The sequence below is a fragment of the Volvox carteri genome, assembly GCF_000143455.1.
Source record: "Volvox carteri f. nagariensis unplaced genomic scaffold VOLCAscaffold_28, whole genome shotgun sequence".
NCBI lineage: Eukaryota > Viridiplantae > Chlorophyta > Chlorophyceae > Chlamydomonadales > Volvocaceae > Volvox > Volvox carteri.
The window spans coordinates 458,059-484,420 of record NW_003307571.1 but is presented as its reverse complement, the minus strand read 5'-3'; the positions used below and the strand labels follow the sequence as shown (position 1 = coordinate 484,420).

At 52.8% G+C, this 26,362-nt stretch overlaps 5 protein-coding genes across 5 annotated transcripts; 2 read left to right on the top strand and 3 right to left on the bottom strand.

Annotated features, from left to right (window-relative positions):
• Positions 1–886: 886 nt before the first annotated feature.
• Positions 887–2,594, bottom strand: fap103A (nucleoside diphosphate kinase). Its single transcript, XM_002952132.1, has 4 exons — positions 2,541–2,594; positions 2,372–2,445; positions 1,836–1,964; positions 887–1,591 (listed from the first exon to the last, which is right to left on the bottom strand). Exons 1-4 carry the CDS (start codon positions 2,541–2,543, stop codon positions 1,345–1,347), a joined length of 453 nt encoding a protein of 150 aa, XP_002952178.1. The 5' UTR covers positions 2,544–2,594; the 3' UTR covers positions 887–1,344.
• A 236-nt stretch (positions 2,595–2,830) lies between these two features.
• On the top strand, positions 2,831–5,941 carry VOLCADRAFT_105396 (uncharacterized protein; the record flags this gene model as incomplete). The annotated part of the gene is made up of 7 exons (XM_002952215.1): positions 2,831–3,050; positions 3,199–3,323; positions 3,786–3,916; positions 4,228–4,380; positions 4,888–4,975; positions 5,201–5,272; positions 5,779–5,941. 7 exons carry the CDS (start codon positions 2,831–2,833, stop codon positions 5,827–5,829), a joined length of 840 nt encoding a protein of 279 aa, XP_002952261.1. The 3' UTR covers positions 5,830–5,941.
• A 5,409-nt stretch (positions 5,942–11,350) lies between these two features.
• VOLCADRAFT_62315 (uncharacterized protein) lies at positions 11,351–12,945 on the top strand (the record flags this gene model as incomplete). Its single annotated transcript, XM_002952214.1, has 4 exons — positions 11,351–11,446; positions 11,625–11,714; positions 12,193–12,267; positions 12,754–12,945. Coding segments are annotated over 4 exons (453 nt in total), but the record flags the coding sequence as incomplete, so codon positions are not given.
• Positions 12,946–14,047: 1,102 nt separating this feature from the next.
• On the bottom strand, positions 14,048–14,752 carry VOLCADRAFT_92821 (uncharacterized protein; the record flags this gene model as incomplete). The annotated part of the gene is made up of 2 exons (XM_002952131.1): positions 14,048–14,373; positions 14,590–14,752. 2 exons carry the CDS (start codon positions 14,750–14,752, stop codon positions 14,048–14,050), a joined length of 489 nt encoding a protein of 162 aa, XP_002952177.1.
• A 7,626-nt stretch (positions 14,753–22,378) lies between these two features.
• On the bottom strand, positions 22,379–24,298 carry VOLCADRAFT_92820 (uncharacterized protein; the record flags this gene model as incomplete). The annotated part of the gene is made up of 2 exons (XM_002952130.1): positions 22,379–22,802; positions 23,358–24,298. 2 exons carry the CDS (start codon positions 24,296–24,298, stop codon positions 22,379–22,381), a joined length of 1,365 nt encoding a protein of 454 aa, XP_002952176.1.
• Between the last annotated feature and the right edge of the window lie 2,064 nt (positions 24,299–26,362).

Sequence of the window (26,362 nt, the reverse complement as noted above, 5' to 3'; positions counted from 1 at the left end):
AGACTCCATTTGCTAAACTGCTTTGCCCTTGATTTGAGGAACGCTGCCAGATGTCAGCCCTGTTGTCTCCGTTTAGTAAAGATGTAAAGCCCTGAACCTTATGTGTTGCAACAAAGCGACTGTGAGGCAGAAATACAAAATGATAGGTCTCGACGCACTCCATGCTACAGGAAACAAATGCTGCAGTGAAAGAAACCAAATCCTTCCCGCAAAATCCAATTGCCGTACATGCGATGCATGAAGCGATGGATAGTAACATAGTTTGATGATCATCAACAGCACGCTGTACCGAGTAAAAATGTTGCATGAGGAATATCTGCATGCAAAATACTCAGTCTTAAGAACGCCGCATGCAATGCTGCTATGTGCTAAGCTGTTGCGAAGCATACATGCTGAAGGAGGCATGCAACGTGGAGTAATCAGTTTTAGTCTATTTCGCTGTAATCTACACATTGCGTCCATGGCCCCCCTGATTTTTACGGTCGATTATCAGCTGTCGGCATCGTCCAGTGGAAACCATCCCAACTGTCCGGATCTCCCAGCCGCGATCATCCCCCCTGTTCTCATTCCCGTGACCGACCCCCATTTCGCATCTAACCCGATTGCGACCCTCTGGCTTCCCTCCCTTTGTGCGGACCTTTATCTTGTATTGCGAAAGCTTTGCTTTTCCTATATAGTTCACCGTATAGATGGGCTTTGTATGACGGTCGAAGTCTCAACTACCTATGCGGTGTGCAGAGATCATTCCTGCCCCAACCAGTAACAAGCGGTGGTAAGGGAATACTGACTGGCTTATGCCGCAACTGTCTTTCCACTGCCGCTGCTGCTGGTACTGACTGTACCGTAGGCAATAGCAATCGTGCATCTACATTTCATGGCCAAAAAGCAGGATGGTATGAACGATTACAGCCTGTGTTTCCGAAGTTGCGCCTGTGCTTGATTGCGAGTCTTACGAGTATTAAATGCATTTACGCCTCGTACTCGAGTAATTCGCGACTGACGTCATATACACCAAAAACTGAAGCTGCGCTCGTCACCAGAAGACATCATCACAAAGGCATCCCAGCCCCCGAATAAACACCTCCTCTTTTCCCCTCCCGCATCACCCCTTGCAAAAGCACACTTCATGGACCAACAGCAGCCTTGCCCGGCCATCCACCTTCGGTGGGAGACGAACACATGCAAAGCGCGATACCCGCGCCGCAGACGCGAAACCTGCACCCAGCGACCTATGCTTGTAGAATCGAGCAGGCAATGCATGTCTTGGTTTCCACAGGGTGCTTCGCCATTGGGTCAAGCAGACCAAGCCCGATGGCTCGCTTTTCTGTGCTTCGCGCGTCCCGCTTACTCGTAGACCCAGGGCTTGACAGCGGGGGTCCACTCAGCCACACCCTCCGGGAACCACAGGGAAATCTCGCGCTGGGCGCTCTCGACAGAGTCCGAGCCGTGGATGACGTTGCGGCCCACCTCGATGGCGAAGTCGCCACGGATAGTGCCCGGCTCCGATGCCAGCGGGTTTGTAGCGCCAATCATCTTGCGGCCAGTGGCCACAACGCCCTTGCCCTCCCAGACCATCGCAACGACCGGGCCACTGCGGGGAATGTGGAATGGGTGTGTGTGATGGGATGGCCTTGGGGTTGCAGATGTATGCGACTGGCTTGGTTGCCCACTCAATGCAGAAAGACATACAAACGTAAATGGGGATTTAGCGTTGCAAACGGTTTATGCTCCTCTCGTCACCCTAACCTGTAGCTTCCCCGCAGTTTTATGCCGCGCTCCCCAAGTCTACCACAAGGCAGGTAGCAAGCTGCGGGGACAGTTCCTTTTCCTCCCACCTGCAAATGTAGTCCACCAAGGCGGGGAAGAAAGGCCGCGCGCTCAGGTCCTGGTAGTGCTTCTCAGCCAGGTCCTTGGGCACGTTCAGGAGCTTCAGGCCCTTCAGGGTGTAGCCACGCTGCTCAAACCTGAGGGGTTAGGCGGGAACAGTCGAAACAACTTAAGCGCCATTTTTATCATAATTTTATATAGGTAGGTATCGATTAATGGCACGCAACCTCGCCATTCTGCCAGATGGGCACTAAGAAGTGATCGGAGTTGTGGGTATCTTGTACGCGCCGCCTTGGCCGTCCGCATACTTCAACAGTCTTCAATAAACCCTCAGCCAGGTTAGAAACAATCCTATTATTGGCCATTTGCTTATCAATGATACAACAACGAGCGCATTATTCGACCAAGGGCAAATGGTCGCCTGGTCCTCCAGTGCAGGAGGAGTGTAAATCGTTAGATGGACCTTGCGATGCTACAACGTTGAGGAAAGCCTTTATATAATAACATGCAGCCTGCTGCTGTAACTGTCATTGGAAACACTCACCGCTTGATCACCTCGCCAACCAGCCCGCGCTGGACGCCGTCAGGCTTGATCATGATGTAGCTCTGCTCGGTGGCCTGTGAAGTAAAATTACGCACAAGTTGGTTTTTCCAAGGTGATGTAGGGACCTCCACCCAAGCCGGCATGTGCGTCGATGTAAGAAGGTACGCACCATTTTTGGTATGGATTGTGAGGGATCAGACTTTGAACCTGAAGTGTACGTAGGGCGAAAGGGAAAGAATTATGGTGCGCCCATCGCTATATTCTATGCACCATGCAAGGCCCGCAAAGAAATGAGTGAATATCCAGGTACCTCATAACTCTGCCATGCAACATGGTTTGTCTTACACCATGGCATGTTGAATTGCACTTGAATAAATTGCAAGAAAAAGGCAAGCTGTATCACTGTCGGAGTAGTTGTCGATTTAGCTTTCAGTTGGTGCCAGTGTTTGCAAGTTTAGGATGGCAACCACATTGTACCGGTCTACAATTAACCTACACAGACCAACAGCTGGAACATCAGGGCGTGCGGCTATCATTCGCCAGGTCCCATGGAGTGGAAGCCGCTGCCTGCGACTGTTGCCTCGCGCTGCTGAGGCAGATACAGCGCCCAATCCGTCGCCTGGCATTGGGGAACTCATCCAACGGCGGAAAGATATTGAGTTGGAAATAAAACTTGCGGGTGCGTCACCTTTCGCCCGCAATCCAGTACATTCCTCACACGGCACGTCAAATGTAATTCCTTACGCAAATGCATGTCTCGCCAGATGTTTTTAAATCTTTTCTTTCTGCCTTGTCGTCGCTAACTGCCGTCCCTTCCGTTGGAACAGTCAAAGGCGAGGACTTCAAAGCGGCTGCCCGATTGAAAGAGGAGCTGGAAGCATTAAACCGCAAGGACCCGGTCATGGTCGCAAAGAAAGCTTTGGAGCAAGCCATCAAAGAAGAACGATATGAAGTGGGTTTGCCGAGTCTGCCGTACTGCCGGCCTGCTGTGTTTAGCTGAGGTGTTCTATCCAGTGATGTTAGTGCGGCCTGGCCGAAATAAGGCCCACAGTGTTTGCTGCACTTGACCTGATCGGGGTCCACTGTATCATTTGCAAACTGCTGTGTTTCGTCCGTTGAGGTCTGTCTGATTATCCTTCCTAGTTTTCACAGGACGCTGAGGCGTATGTCGGACATGCGATATCCTATAGCCCAACCTGGGTCGACTTCAAAAAATCTTGCACGCGGCATTGCGCGCGTCTTTGTCTAGTATCGTACGGACATTCTTATCCGTATTTCCTGCATCGATGCGTATTTGTATCGCTGGCTGGGGAATAATCGCGGCGACCACACTGGATAGCTCAAATGGATAGCTCAAAAAAACTACAGTCAGCTTGATGGAATTTCTTTTCTTCCCCTCCCAAAAATCCTCTAGGACGCCGCCCGCATCAAGGCCCAGATCAAGCAGCTGGAGGACGAGCTAGGTCCCGCTGCTCTGATGGAGGCCGGGTTGATCACTACACAGAGCACTGCTATCACCCGGGGGATTAAAGTACAGGTGCAGAGGTGAGGATTAGGGCAGGAGAGGCTGGGGGAAAGAGGGAGGAGCAGATCGAAAGGAGGGAGGAGAAACAGGCGAAAGATCGGAAGGACAGAAGTAAAAAAAGACGGACAGCGGCATGGAGGGGGTGTGCACATGTGCGACAATCAAAACATTTAACTAATACTTAATTTTAATAACACATTTTCTCAAATTTATACATGTTCCTGAGCACCGACCCCCACCGTAGACCTCGTACTATTTCTAGCAGGTTACTATTCGTCCCGTCCCGCGTGGCGCCCTGATGCCCGTTCCCACCCCCGCCTTTTCCCCTCAGCTTCTACCTGCCCACCAAATCGAGTCCCTCGGCAGGTCGTTACATGTTTGCCTACCACGTGACCATCACCAACGAAACAACTGACGCTATTGTACAGCTCCGAAACCGCCACTGGATTATCACGGACGCGCGAGGGAAGACGGAGGAAGTTAGGTGAGTTTCACACGTACGGGCAACGCAGGGGGGCCTTGTTGAGACGCGCCCGCATGGGGGAGGCGAGGGGCTGTATAGGGAGGGGCCGGGCAAATTGCCAACCGGTAGGTGGGCAATGGCGGCGTAAGGGTGAAAACTTGCCGGCCTAGGCGACAGCCGGGAAAACTACGGACGGTCAGAAAGGAGTCTGTCCCGATGCTTGTCCGTCCATTCGTCTGTCTGTCTGTCTGTTAACCTGTTTCTGTCCTTTCACTACGCGTTATGCACACCTTTCCCTCAGTGCGTTGACCTCCGTCCGAGTGGTGGATAGAACCCAGGAAGCCCCTAGAAATGGCATCCTTCAGCGAACATAATCCTTATGCCTCGTGCGTCCTGTGTACCTCCCTGCACTTCGCGTCCCACCTTCGCATTGTCTGCTTCGTCGTCCCTACTACCTGCCTGCCGCCGCTCTGCTTCTGCCGCTCTGCCATCTGCCGCCGCTTCCGCCTCTTTGCTGCCGCTTTTCAGGGGGCCGGGGGTAGTGGGAGAGCAGCCGATCCTGCTGCCCGGGAAGAGCCACGAATACACGTCGGGGTGTCCGCTATCCACACCACAGGTGCGGCATCATACGTGACGGATGACGTGGTTTTGTAGTAGTCAACTAAACACAGCAAGGGTTTTGAGCTGGGCCACTACCGGGTCCTGTGGCATTAATGTTGGATGGGATGCACGCGGTTGGGTGTCTGAGCCAGCGGTACTTCTTTTCACTAATCATCAATCCTTCCGGGCTCCCAATCTCCCCAATCTCCCCGGTCCTAATCTCCCCTGTCCCTGCCTACAGGGCTCCATGGAGGGTGAATACACGATGGTGGTGCTTAGTCCAGAAGATGGACAGTGGGCGGAGACGATCGAGGTAGGTGAGGGTGGATGTGGACGTGGACGTGCTTGTGTGTGCGTGTGTGGGGACGTGAAATCTGTGGATGTGGATGTGATTGTGGGTGAGGATGTGAGGTGAGGATGCCTCATGGACATGGGTGTGGGGTTATGGAGTGTTGCGCAGTGGGCACATATGGATATTGTTATGGAGATGCGTGTCTGGGTCTTGTCATAGAAGGATGCGTCACGGTATTGGAGCGGCCAGGCCCTGCGATGCCCTGCGATTGTCTTCCAACCTTATCACTATTTTTAATCAAGCCTTGAGGCAGTCCTATTCGGTTTAGGTGTAACAGAAGAGCAAGGCAGCGAGTAGAACAACGCTGAATTACGCATGTACAGTATATCCGTTTTAAATTGTAGTTGATATAGAGATTACATTAGATTTTTGGATGGGGATGAGTTGTTTACTGACGAAAGTTCGGAGGTGACCATAGGCTCCCAAGATGCCGAGGACCTCATGAATTCCCCTGCCGTTTTACGCAGGTTAAAATTGGGAAGTTCATGCTGGACTCCAAGGGCCCGAAGGCCATTTGAGAAAGTTTTGGCATCCGTTGTTGTTGCTCGTCCGGCTTCGGAGCTGGTTATGGATTGTGTAAGACGGCTTCGGCTTGCATAATTTTACGTGTAACACTCTGCATCTAAATCGTTTCCTGAATCATCCCTCATTAACTCTTCACCGAAGCCTGTGGCACTTCGAAGTCACTGAGTACGCAAACTTAACGAAGGTTCCCGTTTCTTGGTTATAGTTAAATACATTAGCTCATTATTTTGGTTAACAAAGTACGTTAGTATTTTAGCCGATGAGCGAAACAAGTAGTATTCGCGTTACGCAGGAGTACTCCGAAGTATTAGTGCGACCACCACCAGCAACACCTGTTACTGTTGTCCCGGGGAAGACTGGAAGGGTAAACTATGGAGCGCATGAGACGGTTGTGCGTGTACCACTGTTAGACAAGGTATGTCATAAAGCATTGCTATAATGTTCAAAGTATGTTCAAAGTATGGACGATTTATTCAGGTGAAGGACGCCCGAAAGGCAACAATCGAAAGCAAGCCGGACGTGCTTGGTCTCCGAGGGCCAGTCTGGAACGAGAGCGTTGCCCTTAACCCTGGTAAACATCACCATCAATTTGCAGATGAGTTCCTATCAAACACGCTGTCTCCAGAGCTCATCAACAGCAAGGTGGGTACCTGTTGTCTCGATGGAGTCCTTACTTGGGCTGACATAACCACGACTAGCAAAGGTGCATCCCCTGCAACTCATACTGTTATAACACGGTCGCAGTGATGACTTGTCCATGCTATATCACATCATATTTCGTGTCTCCTTCCCGAACCTTCCTCGCGAAACCGCAACCCCCGAAGGATGTGCGCAAGCTGGCGGGTACTACGACATGCAAGGCGGACAAGGACGCTGGCGACTTGGACCGGTCTCGGACACCCAACAACCAGCCGGGGGGTTGGAACTCTAGCATAGCACTGCCGGATAGCCTGGTACAAGGATGGGTTTCATCTGGGTTGTGTTGGGGGATCGAGGAATGGGTTGGGCATGGCTCCTACACCGGTTCTGCCTCCAAAGCTCTGATTCTGATGCTGGTTATGGGGGCACAGAGAAAAGGGGGAAATGGAGGGGGAGAGGAGATGGGAAAAGGGCCTTGGAGGGGATGATTTGGATCTGGGCTTTGGGGGGCGAGTTTGTGGAGGGGACATGGGGGCTCGCTCGCTCCAATCGTGATCCAAGGTGGCCGCTTCCCCATCCTCCCCAAACCTTACATCCTGCCACAGTTTCCGTACGAGTGCGGGTACAGCGCTGCGCTACAGGGTGTTGTACGGCACCTGTACACGCAACCCGAAAGCGAGCTAATTACAAATGACGTTTCTACGTACAATAAACACACACACATGCATCCCTTATGCGCGCGCTCTACCCTCGCTCCGCTCACTCTCGCCCATCCTCCTCTACGCACCCGCCTCACACTCCTACCTTCCTACAGATATACATACTCCCACATATACCCAACCCCGCCCAGGACTTCTCCGGTCCCTGGAAGGTTCTCGTTGCTGTATTGTCATGTCTGCTGCGTATTTCCCTTGTGCTGTTGTCCCATATCGACACTTCCACAGGAGAAACAACGGCAACTCGAGGCCACCACACAGACCTCGCTGGCGGCCACTCGCCGCCGGAGTCCCCCTGCCAACTACATCGACCCGGTCTCCCGGCAAACCGCCATCTCCGAAACCATTCGCGCCATGAAGACGAGCACAGGCTCGGACATGCAGGTGCGTGTATTACACAGGGCGAATAAAGGTTTTGGAAAAGAGAAGGATGAGGAAGGACTTCTTCTCCGACTTCCCGGCCCTGTGAATTTATTGTCTTCGGCTCCTCCTTCATCGTCTTATCATTTGTTCTTGTTCGTACAGGAGTTGTACGACAAGTATGGCCACGAGGGTGGCGAGGCCATGGCGGCCATCATGCGTATGGGAGCCGCCAAGACGTCCAAACCTCGCATCCGAGCCAGACGTGAAGACTTAGAAGCCGTGCGGATGCTGGACGATTTTGAGCCCGGACAGGACAAGGAGGAGGACGAGGGCGAAGCTGTGCCGCTGGGGCCGGCGTGAAGCTTGGGCGTAGGGAAGAGGCAGACCAAAGGAGGAGCACCTTCCCAGCAGTAGAGTCCGCGGCGGCGGCCGCTGTCACCGCAGCCGCAGCCAAGCGACGGCCGTTGCTGGGATGCTGGCGATGCGGAGCAGGGCGTTGCAGGTGTGGAGCGCAGGTGGGGGAGGGGTTGGTTAAGCCTCCCGCCGCATTACACCGCACGCGGACCGCCCCCGGCCCACTGGGGAAGACCGAGCGGATGAGGTATGGACGTGGTGCTCATGGAAGCGGCCGTCGAGTTGGGGGCGGGTCGCGTCGTGCAGCTGGGAGGGGAGGGGAGGAAGGGACGGAGGGGAGTTTGGAACGGAAGGAAGGGAGGGGAGGAAGGAAACGGCAGCCGCCGTGGCGGCTGCAGCAGCAACAACAGCAGCAGCAATAACAGCAGCAACGGAGGTGCCTGCTAGCAGTGGTGGCAATAGCGGAGGCGGCAACAGCGGCGCTTGCCATTGGGACTAATGTGCTAGGCTGCGCAAAGCAGTAGTATGTGCTCTCGGCCAAAACAGTAATGGTGTTCATTTTCTTTTCTTTATCCTGGTTGTAGCTTAGGAAAGGAAACGACTCGCTTCCATTTTGTTTTTGTGACGAGGAGGTAGAATATAATATACATTTCACGTCAAGCGCCGCGTATTATTGTGCATATACATAGAACCATAGACAGGCAGGTGTGGATAACGACGTACCCGGCGGGTTTCACAACAACGCGGCCCATGGGGGTATGAGACTGCTTAAAACACTTGGAGAGTGACGGCCTCGTCGCCTCATCGAGAGTATTAAGTGTGCATCAAACGCCCTCACTCCACCGCGGCTGTGTACGACGACCGTAATGTGGTCGTACAGGACGAAGCAGCACCATGCGTCGCCTATGTAAATGTTTCCGCAAGCAAGGTCAAGTCGCGAAGGCGGAAACCTGGTGTGGTGTGATGGTTCGATGACGATGGGAGGTACGGACGAACTGACCCAAAACAATAGACGATAGAGTTGGTCGCGCGTGTGGATATCGCCTGCTTTGTTGCGGTAACATGTTTACATAACATACGGTAATTTTAAATGATAGATTTGGGTTTAGGCGGGCCTGTCAGCTACTTCAAGCTGCCGGAGGGCCCCCCTTCCCACAGCCGTGGATGCGTAGTCGATGTGTTATTCGCCAAACTGCGTGCTGGCGCCACTGTTTTGCCGCCGGAGCATAACACATATGTAGTTGAAAGAGGTGAGGGGCGGAGAGGCTGTGATAAGACGATGTTGGAGATCTCACGCACACGGTCCATACAGATGAGAGGGTGTTGTGAGGAGGATAATTACATTGACGTAGTCGGGTACGCTCTGGTGAGCTGGGTCAGAGTGTCCCGAACGAGCGGCATGGGGCTGTATGTAAGGTTTTGTAACAGTGCTCCATTAGTGGCTTGTCAACACCCTGGTAACATGGACCGCATGGGCATGTGCCCGTGGTTGGAATCCGGGAATGCCCGGAGGAATGTTGGAATCCGAGGGGAGGGGGTTCTAGAATATTCCCCCAGAGGGAATCTCTCCGTAATCCAGGCTGGGCCCTTTTTCGGGGCTTTCTTTTTCTATGTTATGGGGAAGTAGTGTGCAGCGCCTGCTGGAATTTTCCTGTGGAGACCTGCGTCCCCTCTCCTGGCGCCTTCTGGTCGTTGGATGTATGATGAGTCGGCGATGTATCCGAGAAAAATCCCCTTTTTCCCCTTCGTACACTGACAACCTTGCAAATGGCTAAAATGGTATGGTCTTTATCGGCATGAAGCGAATGGAAGTATCCCGCCTTGTAGTTGGGAGCGCGCAGTGGCTGCCGCCGGCACGTGTCGAACCCGTGGTTGCGTTGTCTAAGGGGGGTTGATGGCGGCGGCGGTTGCATTCGTCCGACGGCCTACCCCGAGGCGTCCGTCGACAAGCGCACGCCGCGGGCCCCGTGGGTCGTGAAGGCAGCATAAGGATGAGCGCGCAGGTCACACAAAGCTGCGCAAAGAGCAAAGTTGAAGATGCTGTGTCAAGTCTGCACCATAGCACGGAAGCTTGTAGGGACTAGTCGCATTGCCTTGAAGGAGGATAAAAAAATTTGCATTGCAAAATTGAGAGTAATTGGTGTAACTATGACTCCAAACTTCTCTGAATTCGCCCAGCCTAGCAAGGCGGGCTATGGAAACGCCTTCGAGGCGGGCTTTTCCACGGGGGCTTCTCGCGTTAGTAGCACGTGCTTTATAAAAACCTTACATTCTTCTACAAAAGAAACTTGGGGAGAAGCACGTGGAGGCGTTCAAAAGAAGCTCCCACCCCGAAACGCAACGCCGGTTGCATCTGCAATCCTTTTATGCCACAGCACAATCTTTTAAAAAAATGACGCAATAAATGTGCAAACGAATTGGGTCACTTGGAGAACTCTGATTTCCATGGCTGGTCACAAACAATCTCCAGAAATTATATCAAATGCACGTCACTCATCACTTCCTAGTTAAACTTTCTGGGAATTAATCCATGCCACACTAGCATCTGCCTCTAAAGGAGCATATTATGGTCGATCATCTCCTAAACGCCAGGGCGTTTCTGCCGTGATGTAACATACCACAAATACTGGTAACATAAATTAATTATGGTCTGATTTGCAATTGAGATTGCGCTGTAGAAGATTACGCTTGACCCCCGGGTCACGCCCGTGCTGAGATATTTTGGCTGCCGAGATTTGCTGTACATCGCTATAAAGCCATTGGACCCCAATCCTACGGTTGCCACCCTCAATTGACAATTGGAATTGTATGCTCTATTGAATTCCAGCTTAAGGATCAGGCTAGGCGTAACATTAGGAAATCTATGCGTACGGACGGTGGACAGGAGGCCGTTGACCGAAGCTCTTAAACGCTGCCGCTCACACATACTTGAGTCGCTCTGCGCATAGGTAGCTTCACAAGATTTGTAGTCCTTATTGTGGGGTGCGCGACAGCTTTGCAACACCTAACGTGGCCCTTGAGGAATGCTTCGCTCTACCGAAGTCGCGCAGAGCGCGCTTGTGTCGCCGTTTCAGGTCAGCCCTAGAATTTCTTCAATTATGTGCATTGCGCCCTCTGTAACGGTTAGAGCTGCGAGCGCGCGCTTTTCGCTGGTGAACTGAGAGTCTTGTCCCTTGGTTGTATGTCCCATAATTAGGTCGGGCTTGGACAATACTGCCAATATAATTATGATATGGAGCCTTCTGACGAGCGGAGCAGGTGAAGCGCCACTGTTCTGGATGCAGAGTATATCTTTGCAATCGGAACGCTCTAATTCCGCGCTCGAATTTCCGTTGTTTGCAGTGATGAACACTATGATGGGCCTAGCCAACCCTCGAAGGTGGCGAATTGTGGCTCTCGCTCGTTGGGAGGGACATCGAGCGCGTGCCGAGGGATATCCAGGAACTCAGCAGTGGTCTGCGCACCGTGGATTCCCGCTTTCCTAGCCGCAACCTATTTTCAACCCTGCGAGCGGCACCGCCACCACAAGAAGAACGAGGTCGGTCTGTTAACCTGGCCCGGTAACGAGCACGAAGACATATCCTCAATTCCGACATTTTGCGTTGCGACATCCAATTTCAAGAATATCTGCTGCTATTTCCTAATAAGCTATTTAAAATTGGGTCGTTATTCTGCGCTTCAAGTCCAACGTATGTTGCTTGCCTATGAACTTGCAGTGCACGTTCTTCTGCATCACCTGTGGCACAAGGCCACACAGCGTGTGCCAGCACTGCATGGGAGCGCATGCTGGGCACCAAGTTATCCAGGTATGGGGAGCACCGTTCGTTCCATTCCTGAAGATATCAGGGTTTCGCAAAGGGCCGCATATCTACTGCTTACGTTTTAGCTATTGGCACGTTTTGTTTGCAAACTGAGTATTCTTAGCAATGAATTTTAGCTACTGCGTTTAGAGCTGGTTGAGCATTTGTCAAAACGAGATATGTGTGCAAGCTTACAGTCATGTAAAGCTTACACGGCGCACTTGCATGTTGCAGTCTGTAGATAAGCCTGAGTTTTTAAGTTGCAGATTGTAGGAAGTTCACTGTGCACGTGGCGGTCACTTCTTCGGTAGAGTTCCCATTTACTTGCAACATTACGGACCACGGATAAGCGCTACAGCTCAAGCCGCGACCGAAGCCGTCTTCGTATCATAGTTGTCATATCTAAGATATCACCATGTGCTTACCCATGAAAACACTCTTGATGTCTTTCCGATGCCTCCATCCCGCGACATTTGCCCCTCAGGTCCGCCGCTACGTGTACTGCGATGTGGTGCGAGCTTGCGATATCAGCAACTTCGTCGATGCCTCCGGTGTCCAGGTGTGTGAGCTAAGTTCTGTGGTACTGTACCGAATGCAGTCTTGCCGTATGTTGGTGTGCCTTTGCATGGAACCCCAGGGACAATTTTCTAACGCGAATAGTTTCGTTCCGGATAAACATGCGGCATTAGGAATGATAAAACACATCCCTTCTACCTGAGTTGCTATCGGCTAGGTGTTAGATGCGTCCCGAACAGCGCCGTTTCACCGCGCGCCTAGTTTGCGTGGGCTTACGTTGCAGCTTTGCATATTTCTGTCGTCTTTGGTTGCTCTACCAGCCATATTTTTCGGCTACTTATGCGTATTTGCTTCAGTCACATCCTGCGCATGAGCATGCCACCCAATACTTCCTTCCTTACCACCAGCAATGCTCCTGCCTCCGTGACATTCGCAAACTGTTACTGTCATGCTGTTCTGAACTGCTCGTGAATTGTCCGGGTCCACCGCTGCCACCTCCCCTGGTCGAAACTTATCAACCGCTCAACAGAATTACATCATCAACAGCGCCAAAGTGATGTTCCTGAACCATCGACCGCACTCCAAGATTGGCCGAGCCAACGGCGTCGACATCTGCCGTACCTGCCACCGCCAGCTGCGGGAGGGGTACAGCTACTGCTCCCTTGCCTGCAAGGTACGGCACAGTACGATCGTCGTACACTTGAATGGCCTGTTAGTTTGACATGTATGTAATTTCTACAGGTACCTTCGCTCTGCGATCCTAAATGCGGTATGGATTTTGACGTTCCGTACGGATTGTATGCTGCAGGTTGAGGCGCTTACCAAGGGCGAGACTTCAAATGTCGGCTGCGGCACAGCCGCCGCCGCAGACGCTTCAGCCGCCGCTCCCATCGCTACCCCTCGGCTGCCGTCATCCCCGAACGCCCGCTCAATTCGACATGTGGGCCTAGATCGCATCCTAGGCGGCGGCGACGGCCGGGGCCCCGCTGCCGCGAGCTTCAGTCCCCGTCCGAAGGCAGTTATCGCGTCCACACCAGTGCGCGGCGACGGCGCGGGCGCTGTCCTTCGCCCGACCGCGGCGGCGACAGCGGCGGTAGCGGCTGCGGCGGCGCCGCCTGTTTCCCCCGACGTCGCCGTCGCTGACGCCAGCTGCGCTGCTCTGAGCAGCGAACCGGAAAGCTCCGATTTGGGCGAGGAGACATTCGTATATGGCGGCGGCGGTTGTGGTGGCGGCGGCGGCGGTGGTACGAGCCCTGCTGCCGTACGGGGTTCTATGATGGCCGTGGCGGCAAGCGCGGCAACATTTGCCGCCAGGCGCCGGCCGGCACCGGCGCCGGATCGCGATTCGTCGTCGTACGGCAGTGCAAGCTCAAGGGAGGATGAAGAGTATGGTTATGACTTCAACTTTGAGAACCCGCCAAAGTAAGTGATGACGGCACTGGCAGCGATGACGGCATTGATCATCACGCACGGCTAGTGCCGTGACGTGAACCTGCCAGCACGCGAGGGAAAAGCTTTATGAACTGGAAATTAAAAAAACTAGATCCTTGGACTTTAATCCTCACACGGCGGCGTGCTGAAGGATGTGTTCGGAATGTTTGTTATCGCAAAGAAGGCTTATGTTTTACCTTAACCTTACAAGGAAAAGACACCTGGTCGCCGTAATGCAGCTTTCCACAACACCAGGTTGGCCATGGTTCTTCCCAATAAACGACTGTTTCGCCGGCCTCGTTCGGGTGTGTTGTTGTGCACAGGCGGCGGCGGACCACCCATATCACCCGCAGGTCCAGCAACAGCAACGTCTGCTTCGCCTCTCCGCACTGTCAGCCGCTGCCTGCTGTCCCTCGCGGCGGCGGCGGCGGCGGCGGCGGCGGCGGCGGCGGCGGCTCTATTGACGATGACGGCGGCGTCGCTGACGCGGAGGCTGCCGCCACCGCTGCGGCGACGCTGCTGCTGCCCTTCCACGGCGCAAGGACGACTGCTGCCGCAGTGCTGCCTGCCGCGCCAGCTCCCCCGCCAGCTCCGAGCTCTGCTGCCTTGCCCAGCTTCTTCGGCAGTGTTGAACTGGCAACGCCAGCCGCCGGCGGTGAAGGCGTCGTTGTCGCCGCTGCCGCCGCCACCGCCGTCGCAGATCTCGGCCGTGCAGCCTCTGCGCCCATGGCGGTGTCTAGCCGCCGCAAGCAGCATGCCCCTCAGCGAGCGCCTTCCTTATAAGCGGGCGACGACGGTGTACATCAGCTTAGTACGTGTCTTTCAAGATGTACGGCTTTGTGTACGGCATTGCTAGTGGAGCCGACGGTGGTGGCGGAGTCTGGGGCAGCGGTCGATGCGGTTTGGATCTGCGGATCGTACGGCTGTACGGCACCTGCAGCGAAAAGGAGATGCAAGATGAGCTTGGCGCTGATACGAGCTCCGCAGGCTTTGTCGCATAACGTTGTCGTCACTTCGCCAGCCAGCAGCAGCAACAACAGCAAGAGCCGCAACAGCAGCAGCAGCAGCAGCAGCAGAATCGTCACCCGTATCATCATCATTATGCTACAATCGCACCATCGCTGCCACGACTCGCGTATTTCGTATCCCATTTCGATCACTTCTGTTAAACTATGTTCAACTGCTTCCCAACCGCCTAACTGCATTTCAACGACCTGCTCTGGACGAGATATTCCCCGTGGATGCCCTCTGTTCTGGGCTGCGGGTGACCTCTTCGCGTTTGATATCGTTCGTATCTATAGACCGCGTTAATCGCCACGTTCTGAGCTCTGCCTTTGCTCCCAGCTGCCTTCGTCTTCCCTGCTCTTCCCTCCGTCACCGTCACCGTCGCCGCCGCGGCCGCCGCCATCGCCGCCGCCATCACCACCGTTACCATGGCTGTCTGGCCCTTATCGCATTCCGCGCATGTACTCTCTAGAGACCTTGTGGGCTCTTGCGATGAAGCGGCAGTTTCTCTAAGTGCTGTCGTATCGCCGCTGTATGTGGCTTAAGTCGTAATCTATGACGTACGACTGTCCAGGATTTAATTTTTTTGCTCTTGAACCCCTTTTTTGCTGCCCAGGGCGAGGAGGAGTTGAGATGTTTTATACTTCTGATAATGGTGATGGTGGTGATGAGCAATGGGTTGTCAGCACTGTGCAGTGCTGTTTGTTTGTGGGTTGACGTACAGGATGATGGTGTGCGCTTGTTGCAGAGAACGAGGGGTGCAGAAGAGGAGGAGAGGTTTCGGAGCAAAGGGTGCTGAAAGCGCCGTACGGAGGGCAACACCCTGGTGTGCCCTTGCCCAAGTGGAGCGCCCTGGAAAGGGACTGCGAGGAGCGTCAATTTGCGCGTGGTGGTGAAATTTTTTGGTGCCGAGGGAAATGAGGGCGAGGGCAATCTGCGTTTCGAGCTCGACACTGTTGATAAATTCGCTGGGTGTATTTCGCTAGGTCGCTGGTGTGGTAGCTGCGTTGCCGTCGTCGCGTGGAAAACGTATGAATGATGTTTTGATATAAAATTGTCCGAAAGACATTACAGTGAGATATAGTTTTAAAATTTTATAGTGAGCGCTGGAACGGCTTGTAGCTGGGTTGCGCGGAAATACTTGGAAAGCTGGTGAAGTGTATCCTTATAATGAATGAAAGGTTGAAGCCGCTATGGCTAAAAAGCCGTCATGCTTTTCGGCCGCAAGAAGAGCAAAAACGTAACAGAACCTCGCATACGTTCTGTTGCAGTTTGCTGCTGCAACTCCTTGGTCGCCGGAGTGAGTGGCGATGTACGGCGTATGTACGACAAGCGGCATGTCTTGTCATCTCTGAAAGGGTAAAGCGGGGTGGGATTTATCACTTGTTTGGCCAGATCTGCCGTAGGATCTGCCGTACCACCTTGTATGCGGAGGACATCCTTAGCCTGCCTTTACAGAGAAGAGTAATTTGTATTTCGAATTTTGTGGTCCTTCATGACTTACGCTGCGGTTGATGAGAAGAAGGGCAGTGAGGTCACCTCCGGCATGCGCATGTTTATGGGTTGGTTGTCTGGTGGGTAAGGGCACCTTGGTAGGTGCGTCATCAGGTTGATGTATGCACGTATGTATGTTCATATGTATGGTAATCTATTTGAGCAGAAGTGGTTTGGTTTTGATGAGCAGTTGTGCGCCTGCGTGTCTGCTTATGTGTGGTGGTTGTGCGTAGTGGGTGTATCTATCCCTGAGCCCCTTTTTCCCTGCAAGGGCAACTGTCATTGTACGTCACCACGTCGCTATCTACAAGCGCGGCTGAGCAGTCAGCTGTCCGGCAGCTTGCCGGGTCCGTTGCGAGTGGGGAAGAGTACAGCTCTGCTTAAGGTAGGTCCAGAAGGAAGGATGGATCTATCGTAATGGATTAGCGCGGGTGTGTGTGATTGAGAGACGAGGTAAGAGATACGCCGGTATGAGGAAGTTGGCGGTTGGTTCTGTTGGTTGTTCATTCTCCACATTTGAATCGACACGGAGTTCGATGAAACTCCCCACTTGTGTTTGTGTGAATTTAATATCTCCTAAATTTGATGAAGTGAAGGTATGTAGGTCGTATGTAAGGTATGTAAGTCGTTGGGTGGTACGATATGTACGTCATGTCCATCTGCATCTCCCAGCTGTATTGCATGCTTCGCTAGATTCACACGTCGTACTAGCTGTATCATTACCCGTTAATCAGGCATGAGGGGCAAGTGCGGCCGACCAGGTCGACTGGTTGCGGTTGAAGGACGCAACCGCTGCTAATGCCAGGCGTGCTATGTTACATGCATAACCATAATGTCAGTTGCTTTCAGAGACGGTGTTGTTTCAGGAGAGTGATGGTATGGTGGCTATGTCGTTGTCGTTACCGCGAGCTAACATCCTGCCTGAATTGCCATTGAGTTGGAAAAGAGAATGCTTCTAGTGTGGGAGTTTTCTTTTAGCTACCGAGATCCGCTTATCCGTCGGTTATCGGTTTGCACGGCAGCTGATCTTTTTTGCGTTGAGATGGCGGCCGACCTATATCGATTTTCGTTTAATTGTGCGCTTTTGCAACGGGCTTGAGCGTCGTACCAACCGCATTGGCAGCAGCAAGCTGCCGGAGGGCAGCGGGGCCGTCTCCCCGGCGGCAGTTTTGAGCGAGTTGTTTGCTGCAGGGTTGGCGGTCGGCGTGAATTTGATTTAGCCTAGTAATTGTGAACTTTGATACGGCGATGGGCGGCGCGTAGTCCTCTTCGTGTGTGCGTGTGTATGTATGTATGTTATCAGCTGGGGGTTTTATAGTTGCTTGTGATAGGCTTCCTAAAGAAGGCGACATCGTTTCCAAAACAAGCCCTATCCTCGGTTGTGTTGCTCTAGATGTACGCCCATTTTGTATGTTCAAATTCGGATTAATCTGCATCTGGCAATTTGGTGAACTCTGTAAGTGTAAGTGTAAGTGTGTATCTCGCGATTTTGTTTATGACTTAGTAGCTTGTTTTGTGCGCTTTGCGCGCTTTGAGAGTTCAGGACACGTGCGTTGGATTTTGAAATGGCGACTATGGCACCTGTTCCCATATTTTGCTTGTCTGTCGGTCTGTCTGTCTGTCGGCCCCACGTGTGTTTATGAGGCCCGGTTCTTCCGTCAACTAGTTACCGCCATGCCCCACATGGCGCAATCCGGAATCATCAGTCAACAACACAAAAAAATTACCTAAGCAGCATCCGCACAGGATGTCTCTGCTCGGAGGAATTGTCTAGGTGTTAAATCGGTTCGTGGGTGCAGAAGATGCGCCGCAAGCACGTTTTAACACGCCAGTGTTAATACGACCGCTATTTTGCTTACGGCACGGTTGCTTTTTCGTTCCCTCCTCTGCCCTGAGGCTGTTGTGTTGTGATGCGCCGAAGATTGTCAATTGGGATAAACTTCATACGGCATAGTACCATTACAAAAAACAAATGCCTTGCAACGCGTTGCCGTGCTGCTGCATGCCGTACGTTTCCCAATGGACGATGGGACGTGCGTATCAAATGTCAGAGATGGGGGGAGAGATGTGAGCGTGGAGCTGTACGGGCCCGGGGGGGAAAGAGTTGCTGGATGTAGCGCATGGAGTACGACAGACATGGCGGGCTGCTGACTGGCTGCAAGCAGTACGGCATGCGATAAAAAGGTGGTAGTAGGCTTGACGTAATTCCGGAGAAGGTTTGTGTAGCTTTGTAGTGCCAGCTATCCTTCTGATGTACATAAGCTGTGCAATCTATGGCCTATTGCTGCTGCTGCTGCTCTTGCTGCTGCGTCCTTCTGCGCATGCTTTCCGTGTGTGCTGTCGTAGCTATTGCAGCTTTTTGCTTCCGTGGACAGTTGTTGCTAAGGTTGTTATTGTTGTGCGTGTATATGTGTTGGCGATGCTAAGACCATTTCAGGGTGGTTAAGGGAGAATGCGCTGAGTTTACGTTGGGTGGTAGTTTTGTTGGTTGTATTGGCAAGTGCGATGTTGATGTATGGCGCCCCGTGCTGCTCTTACGGCACATACAAGCCTTTCCGGCAGCAGCAGGGCGGCGCCTTCACCGCCTCCAAATTGTCTGAAGGTCAATGTCCTGGCGGCCGCAAGAGGCCGTTGGGCGTTTGGGCGCCGCCTGAGGAAGATGCAGCAAGTGTGTCGATGAAATGGCCCGCCGGTCATTGCAATCTCAGGACGAGTCTGCTGGCTTGAGTGTGAGCGCAGCAGCCCGTTGTGTTGCCAGAGCGAGATTTTACCACTGGGAAACGAAAAATATTTATTAGGAAAGACCGACCTATGCTTTGCATAGCGTCAAGGACGACCTGTGAAAAAATGGCTTGGTGTCGGTATGTTCACAGGGATTGATGTTGCTGGTCATGCACTGCTTGTCACATCTTACATCTTTAATGGTGCTCGGTTGATGTAGGCCTCCTCAATCTTAAGGTCGCATTTGTGCTATGTGGCTCCATCTGGGCATGTGGTAAAGTCGGCATCGCCGTCTAGTAATGCAGAGAACATGGTCGTCCGGTGGGGCCTTTCATGTAGTCTAGCTTGGAGGTACCATCCTGTTGCACGCTTCGCCTGTTCTTCCTCCGTCGCCGGCTTTTGCATTTGCTTTACATGCATCGTTGGGGCCGCCTTGGAGCCCCCTGGAGAGGTGTTTTCATGGGCTGCTGCAACGCTTCTCCCCAACGCCAACTTTCAGCGGTGAACCCTCCGGGAGTACGACACATCTCGGAGGGAGCTGAACATGTAGATCGAGCAACAAAGATGGAATGCGTGGTCTCGGAGCACACGCAGTTTGTTTGCGTGTTTGGTTATTTAAAGTTGTGGTCAATTGTTGGTAGTTGGGTGTCTTTTCACTATTTGGCTGCCTTTGAAAAGATTCCACACGTAACGGTGCGCAATCCTAAGTGCTGTATTTACGACCGGCCAACTGTTTGCCGTGTAGCCGCCTGCCGGCGGATTAATGTTTGTGAGTAATTTGAAGTTGTTGGGTAAAATTGTTTTTCAGTTGTACGGCCTGCCGTGATGTGTTCGCTGTGCCTTGGGCCCCTGACTTTTATTTTTTTGAACGAGGCATTTGTTTGCAAAGGAGTCGTCAAAAGTCTATAGCTGCTGTTGAAAAACGGGGACGGAATGCTTTGGAGATGTATTGCTGAAAGCCTTGAACTATACCTGGCTCGTTCCGTTATCACGATTGTTCTTGGGCGAGCACACGGAAGGTAGTTCCCCAAGGGACTTTGATTGCTGTCAGTGCAATTGAGCGTCCGTGATTCAAAGTCAAATAAGTTTCATCTGTACAGTGCTTTTGCATCGCATGCAGGTCTTGAAAGCATACATGGTTTTGTGTTTCGTTTGCTCCTTTTGTTTATTTCGTTGCAATTCTTTTACGCAACTTGTAAAAAACGCCGGAAATACATGATTTATCGCGTCATCTCAAGCAAGGGCTCTGTCCAACCTAATGGTTGTCACTTCCACCCGGAATCTGTACGCACGGGAAACGGCGCGAGGGTGCATTCTCAGCCCCTGTCCTTCCAAAGCTCCAATCGCTTCCTCCTCTCGTCGATTTCCCTAGGGTAGCAGAGAAGACTACGACAAAGCGGTGACGTTTTGCTGGTCATTGTCGCAGCTGTTTGTCCTTCTTTTTCGCCTCGTACAAGACCGCATGAAAATCGTCGGAACACAATTACTCCGTCCGTGCCTCCGCTCGTTAGGCCGGCTGAGAACTGCGGGAGGGCTATTAGCTTGGGTGCTAGGGGATCTGTAACTGCGGCTTCGTTTATCTGTGCCGTACCACTGAAAACGGCTCCGTCGACCTGTGCCGTACCACTGAAAACGGCTCCGTCGACCTGTGCCGTTCCACTGAAAACGGCTCCGTCAACCTGTGCCGTACCACTGAAAACGGCTCCGTCGACCTGTGCCGTACCACTGAAAACGGCTCCGTCTACCTGTGCCGTACCACTGAGCGGCTCCGTCAACCTGTGCCGTACCACTGAACGGCTCCGTCTACCTGTGCCGTACCACGTACCGATGGGGACTTATTATAGGAGGGCTAGGAGGGCTATTATAGGAGGGCTAGGAGGGCTCTTCAGGGGATGGAGTTCATTCACAACGCAGCAGTAGAAACAGACTGCTGCTAAGCCAATGGCTTACGTAGGTGCGACGTGCTCGTTTTCTGGCGGTTACGGAGCGACGTCTTAACCGCCTAAGAGCCCCCAATCATCGTTTGGAAACGGCTCTGCCTGTGAGGGAACAAGGTTTTGCTTTTCTAAGATTACTTCTTTCCGTATAAAATACGCTGAAGGCGCCTACCGGTACCAGACCCATGTGGGCTACCGCTGGGACTACGTTGCGCGGATCACAAGAGATCCGTAAGCAGAAGTAGTAACGGATTGCGAAATACATTACCCGCAAATCAGGATTAGACGAGCTGTAGTGCACTCGCGCGCCCGGCCGGGGAGAAACCATAGCCGTGACGCTCTGACGACATTTTTGTTCTGACATTTGGGGGTCTCTGTGGGACTTAGGGAGTGCTTCACCCCCTCGGTTGCCACTCCTGAGTGATGATGACTGGGAAACAAGAGGGCTCCGGCCATATGAAGTGGAGACATCCAGAAGGGATCATAATATGGAGTATATACTCCATATTATGTATGCACATTTTTAGTATTTGCACATATATGTGCATACGGACTCAACTTTCATCACCCCACATCCAAATGGGATTGACAGGAGAGGCAGAAATCACACAAGATACCTTTGACGTTCATGGGGATTTCGGCTTGATACTCATTGCCCCTTCTCATTGTCGTTTGCTGGTCGACGTAAGTATTGCCACGTAGGCAACTGACGTCTAAGCTGCGATGTCACTGCCGACTGACGAACGCAGCATCTGAAGTTGTAGCCAAGGACGCAGTATCCCTTCCAACGCAGTTAACACCCTCGCGGGAAACACGTTCCTTCCGCCCGAGGAAATGGATGATGAGAATCGCCGTGTTATCACATACAACTCGTGCTTTACCCTTCCCTTGGTACCTTTCAGACAACCCATCCAACCCAATCCCCTATTTTTCATTATTCGCATGGCCGCACACACCTCAACCCCGTTCGTGCAGACGTATCCCTTTCCATCACCGCTTTCGTGGACGGTCGCAGTGCGAAGCCAGGTGTCGGTAGTAGGATTCACGCATGCGGATTGAGTCCTTTGCAATCTGCCATATTTACTGCTGTACGGACCAAAAACAGTGAAACTCCGGCATCACCGCATATGACGCGAGGAGCAGGCCCCAAAGTCACCGTCTCTCTCTCTCTCTCTCTCTCCCCCTCACCGTCCGAAGTCTGGCTACACGCGCGACCGAGCCGTCGGTCAGTTTCGCTCGTACCCGTAAAACAGTGAACAAGAAGCTTGACAGTACACAGAGCAAGTTCCACTAATAAGCCATCCAACGCGTGCACCCAAGCTTGACTGAGCGATTCGCACGCTATTATTACAGCTCTTTCAAGCGGACCTAAATGCGTTTATCGAACCTTAACACGCTGGTCGTGGCCACTTCCACCAGCATGCCAATCACAATGGGGCGCGTGTGGATTTGCGAGACTGCCTGGCCTATCAAGGGCGTAATGCAATGCCACGACCACGTGTTGCCGAGCAAGGCATTTTTGAGCCCTGGCCTCATAAATTTATCAAATCACATTTCGATCCTCATTCAACCGAACTTAGTGCCCTGATGAAATGCCTCCAGAGGGCTTGGAATGTTCTCGATGTTCTCCAACGCGTTCCGTACGGCAGATACGACTAAGTTGCAGTCCATGGTCAGTATTTGCCAATCGTGCGTCACGTTGGTAGCGACAACGCTCCAGTACGGCATGTTTCGTACATTGGACATCTCCCAAAACATGGCGCCGCAGCGCGACGACTTCCCGTCGGGCGCCACGGGGCAGACTTCCACTATGCCTGTCCCCGGCTGCATATATACCAAGTTGTAAAAAGCGCCACCGTGAACGCCCACCATGAGCTTTACGCGACGGCCCAATTTCACAACGTCACGGGCATTGGGATAGGCATCCGCCTGAAAGGTGACCAGCTGTTCGTTACGGTTTCTTCCGGCGATGAGCTGCTCGATGGCCAACCTGCGATTATTAGGTGCAATGGGAAGTGATGCAGGGGACGGGGATCACAGGTGATGGAACGGGCATTGTTTGTGGCGGTGTGAATGGTGAATAGCGCACGTGACAGAATGGAATGACGGCAGCAGCAGCAACAGCATTCAATTAAAAGAGGAGCAAAATTGAGGATTTGCAGCCATCAAGGCGACTGTGAAGCTATGATTTACGGAGCGTCGACATCCGTGTTGTCCTTACGAGCATTGGTTGTAACCACGATACTGGCTTTGCCAAAAAAATGACTCTAGTGCATTGTAAACCCGCGACACGTGCTTGAAGGACAACACGGGCAACGCGTTGGCTTAACACAACAGCAAGAGCAGCCCACACGTTGGATGAGCCATGCCAAAACTTTCAAACGTCAATCATTTCATCCCTTTCACTGCCGCTCAACAGGCTCATCCGCGCTATGCCCGGGCATGCAGACGCAATCACAAAAAACCGCAACTGCAGCATATGGTTCGCGAGTTTCCGTGCCAGTGATAGGCGCTGCGCCGACTTTGCCCTCTTCCTCCTCATTACCTGCATTCGTTCTCGTTATGCCAGGCGCGGCTGCCCCGCCTTGCGAAGAAGAGGATCACAGGCCGCGAACCGACGGGCTCTATGACCCGTGGGTCATACCCTGCCGCCTGTTGGATCACCTCCGATGCCAGTTGGTGGGTGTACGGATGGATAAGCGGCGTCTGGCAGGGGTAAACCAGCAAGCGCGTCTGGATTTCAGGTTTCCCCCTCGCATGTATCAATGATTCGGGTGTAAACCCAGGCACCAGCATGGGCCAGAGCTGGCTAACAGCCGGCACCCGATAAGGCCCAGTGACGATGTATTTCCAGCCTCCAGCAACTCTGGTGGACAAGTGACGGGTTTGCGCTAGCATCATAGCTACTCTGTCGGTAAAGTGCTGGAAAGAGTAATCATCGGGCGATGCCACGAAGATAGCGGCGGGTGCTGTATCGCTGCCTTTCCAAGGTGGGAAGGCGCTGACGTGTTTGTCTGCGCTGTACGACATGCAAGCGTCTTCAGCCCACATTCCAGGCACTGGCTTTCCCACGTACATCACGTTGGAGTATATAAGATTTTGACCACGCTGGTTGAGGAAGTAGGCGTAGTCACCTATCACGCGCCCCCTAAGCCAAATGTGACGGTAGTGGTGCAAGACCTTCAGGTATATCCGCTTCTGTTCAGCGTTAACGAAATGAGGAAGTCGTATACGAAAGTCTTGGTATAGCAGTTCCTCCCCATAAACCAGGTTGGGGACACGACGGCATGGTGCGGACTCATGGTGTAGGCTGGGAAAGCATGTTGTCAATAATAAAGGTCGCCAAACATCTGATGGAAACGATCGTGGTGATATGCGCGAAATATTTACTGACTCCGATAACGTGTTTGAAGCAAATGGCTCCTCAGCTGCTACTAACAGTAAGACGGTCGCAGCCGAGAGTACAAGGGCCAAGCAAAACTCCATCGTTATCCTAGGGTCTCTGCATGGACGAGGTTACACGGCGCCTACGAGAGGCCGAATACACTCACAGTCGAACATAATGAAAAATGACTGTCGGTTAAAAACCAAGGGTCGGGAACATACTGGAATAACTGAATTCCTATTAAAGGGACCGGCTCCAGTTCGCGACTGGAGGAAGCATTAGTTCCTAACTTGCCCGGTCTGCAAGGCCCGACATCGCCCGTTATCTGAGAGACAACGAAGGATAAGAATACTAAGCTTACGGGTAATAGAGCCGGGATATCCTAAATAGTCTTGCAAGCCTTGCACGGCACAAAGTCGTATTAACCAAAGCTAAGCCATACCTATTCGCGGACTATAATTCTGTCAATAATCCCAACTTGGATGTGTCCACGCTGGTCGGCGCGGACGAATGATGTCAAACCACGGCGGTTTTCTAGTGCGCGTGTCCAGAATAATTGCGACATGTTCCGCCTAGTCCACCCCAGCCGGCGTGCATACACGTGTGCCCATCCAGCGGGGACCTCCTGTATTGATTGTATCGTGGTGTCTCATGCCCTGGAGGCGGCGATCGACGTCAGCGACACATCCTCAAGGACCCCGGTGAACCGCCGCATCACCCACGCTGCCCTCCCTGCAGCTTACGGCGCGCCTATTCCAGGATTAGGCCTGCCCCGTACCAGGCTGCACTTCCTAGGTCACGATGATCTCTGCGCGGCCCTAGACAATTGGGTAAATTGCACGGCAGAATCGCTCCCCACGGACCCAGAGGGCCTCGCAAATTGGTGGCCAGGCTTCAAGCAGGCGCTGGCTCTGTCCGCCGCCTTCCTAAACCAACAGGCAGGCTGATGTCAGGTAACTGGGGCAGCGGAAGAGGCCGCTGTACAGGCCCAGACCGATAGCATTCTTGCAGAAGCGGAGGAGGGGTATGTTTTGGCTCTTCCATGCACAGTTCTTGCTCGAACGACACAGGTCGATGCTGTGGCTAGCGTCGCACCACACACCCGTCATGAATGGATATGTACGGATGGACACCCCAGCCTGGCCCTAACCTACCAGCCCCGGCCACCCTCCATGACCCTCAGAATTCCCGCCTTCTGATGACCTAATGGTACGTTGTGTAGCAATTTGCAACAGCTTCCTGATATTGTGGCGGATTACTGGCAACAAATAGGAGCACAGTCCACTATCGACCCAGATGCCCGGCCGCATGTCCCCACGTGCTGTGTGCGCGGAGCCGGACCTGCTCCTCTGAAGACGCAGCGATGGTCGGGACAGAGGTCGTCACAGTTGAGGAAGTGCATGCCACCGAACGGGCAGAGGTACCGTGTAGCAACCGTCCCCTTACCTTAGGCATCAGAGCGGAAGTGTTTGGTCGCGAAGTTGCGAAAGGGGAAGGTCTCGACCAGGAAGGGCAACTCAGCGAGAGAAGCGAGAAGCGATACGAGGAGTTAGGGTTTGAAAGCAGGGTGTTGAACACTGAGAACTTGTATAGTGATACGAAAGTGTGTGGCCGAAGCACTTCACCCGGGTGGCTTGTATGCGGCCCACCTGCCGCCGTCATACTGTAGTGTGAAGATCGTACGCTACGTTGTGATAGCGTAACAGAAAGTGAGTTCGTACAGTTGACGAGTACGGTTCGTAATTTCAGGACCGTATTGTTACTGTGACTAAGCTTTAATAGCTTAATATATTCTAAGGTAAATGTAGCTTGCTACACACTGGGCCAAGCCCCAGGCACTGACGGGATACCGGTTGAGATATACCAGTGGACCAATTGTGCACCCTTGCCGGCTGCCGTTTTCACAGCTATTGAGCAGCTAGATAGGGTGCCAGGGGCCTGGATGGTATCATTTCATCTTTCTTCAAAGCAACTTCAAAGCAGATGACCCAACCATGCCAGATATCTATCGACCCATTACACTGTTTGGCACGGATTATCGCATGCTAGCATGTCTCCTCAACAGTGTTTTTTTTTCAGTTTTTGCCCGACAATTTTCCAGTCCGAACGGAGGAATAGGTTTTTAGTCGCGGGAATAAAAGTATTCCGAATCTGTCAGGCGCTGG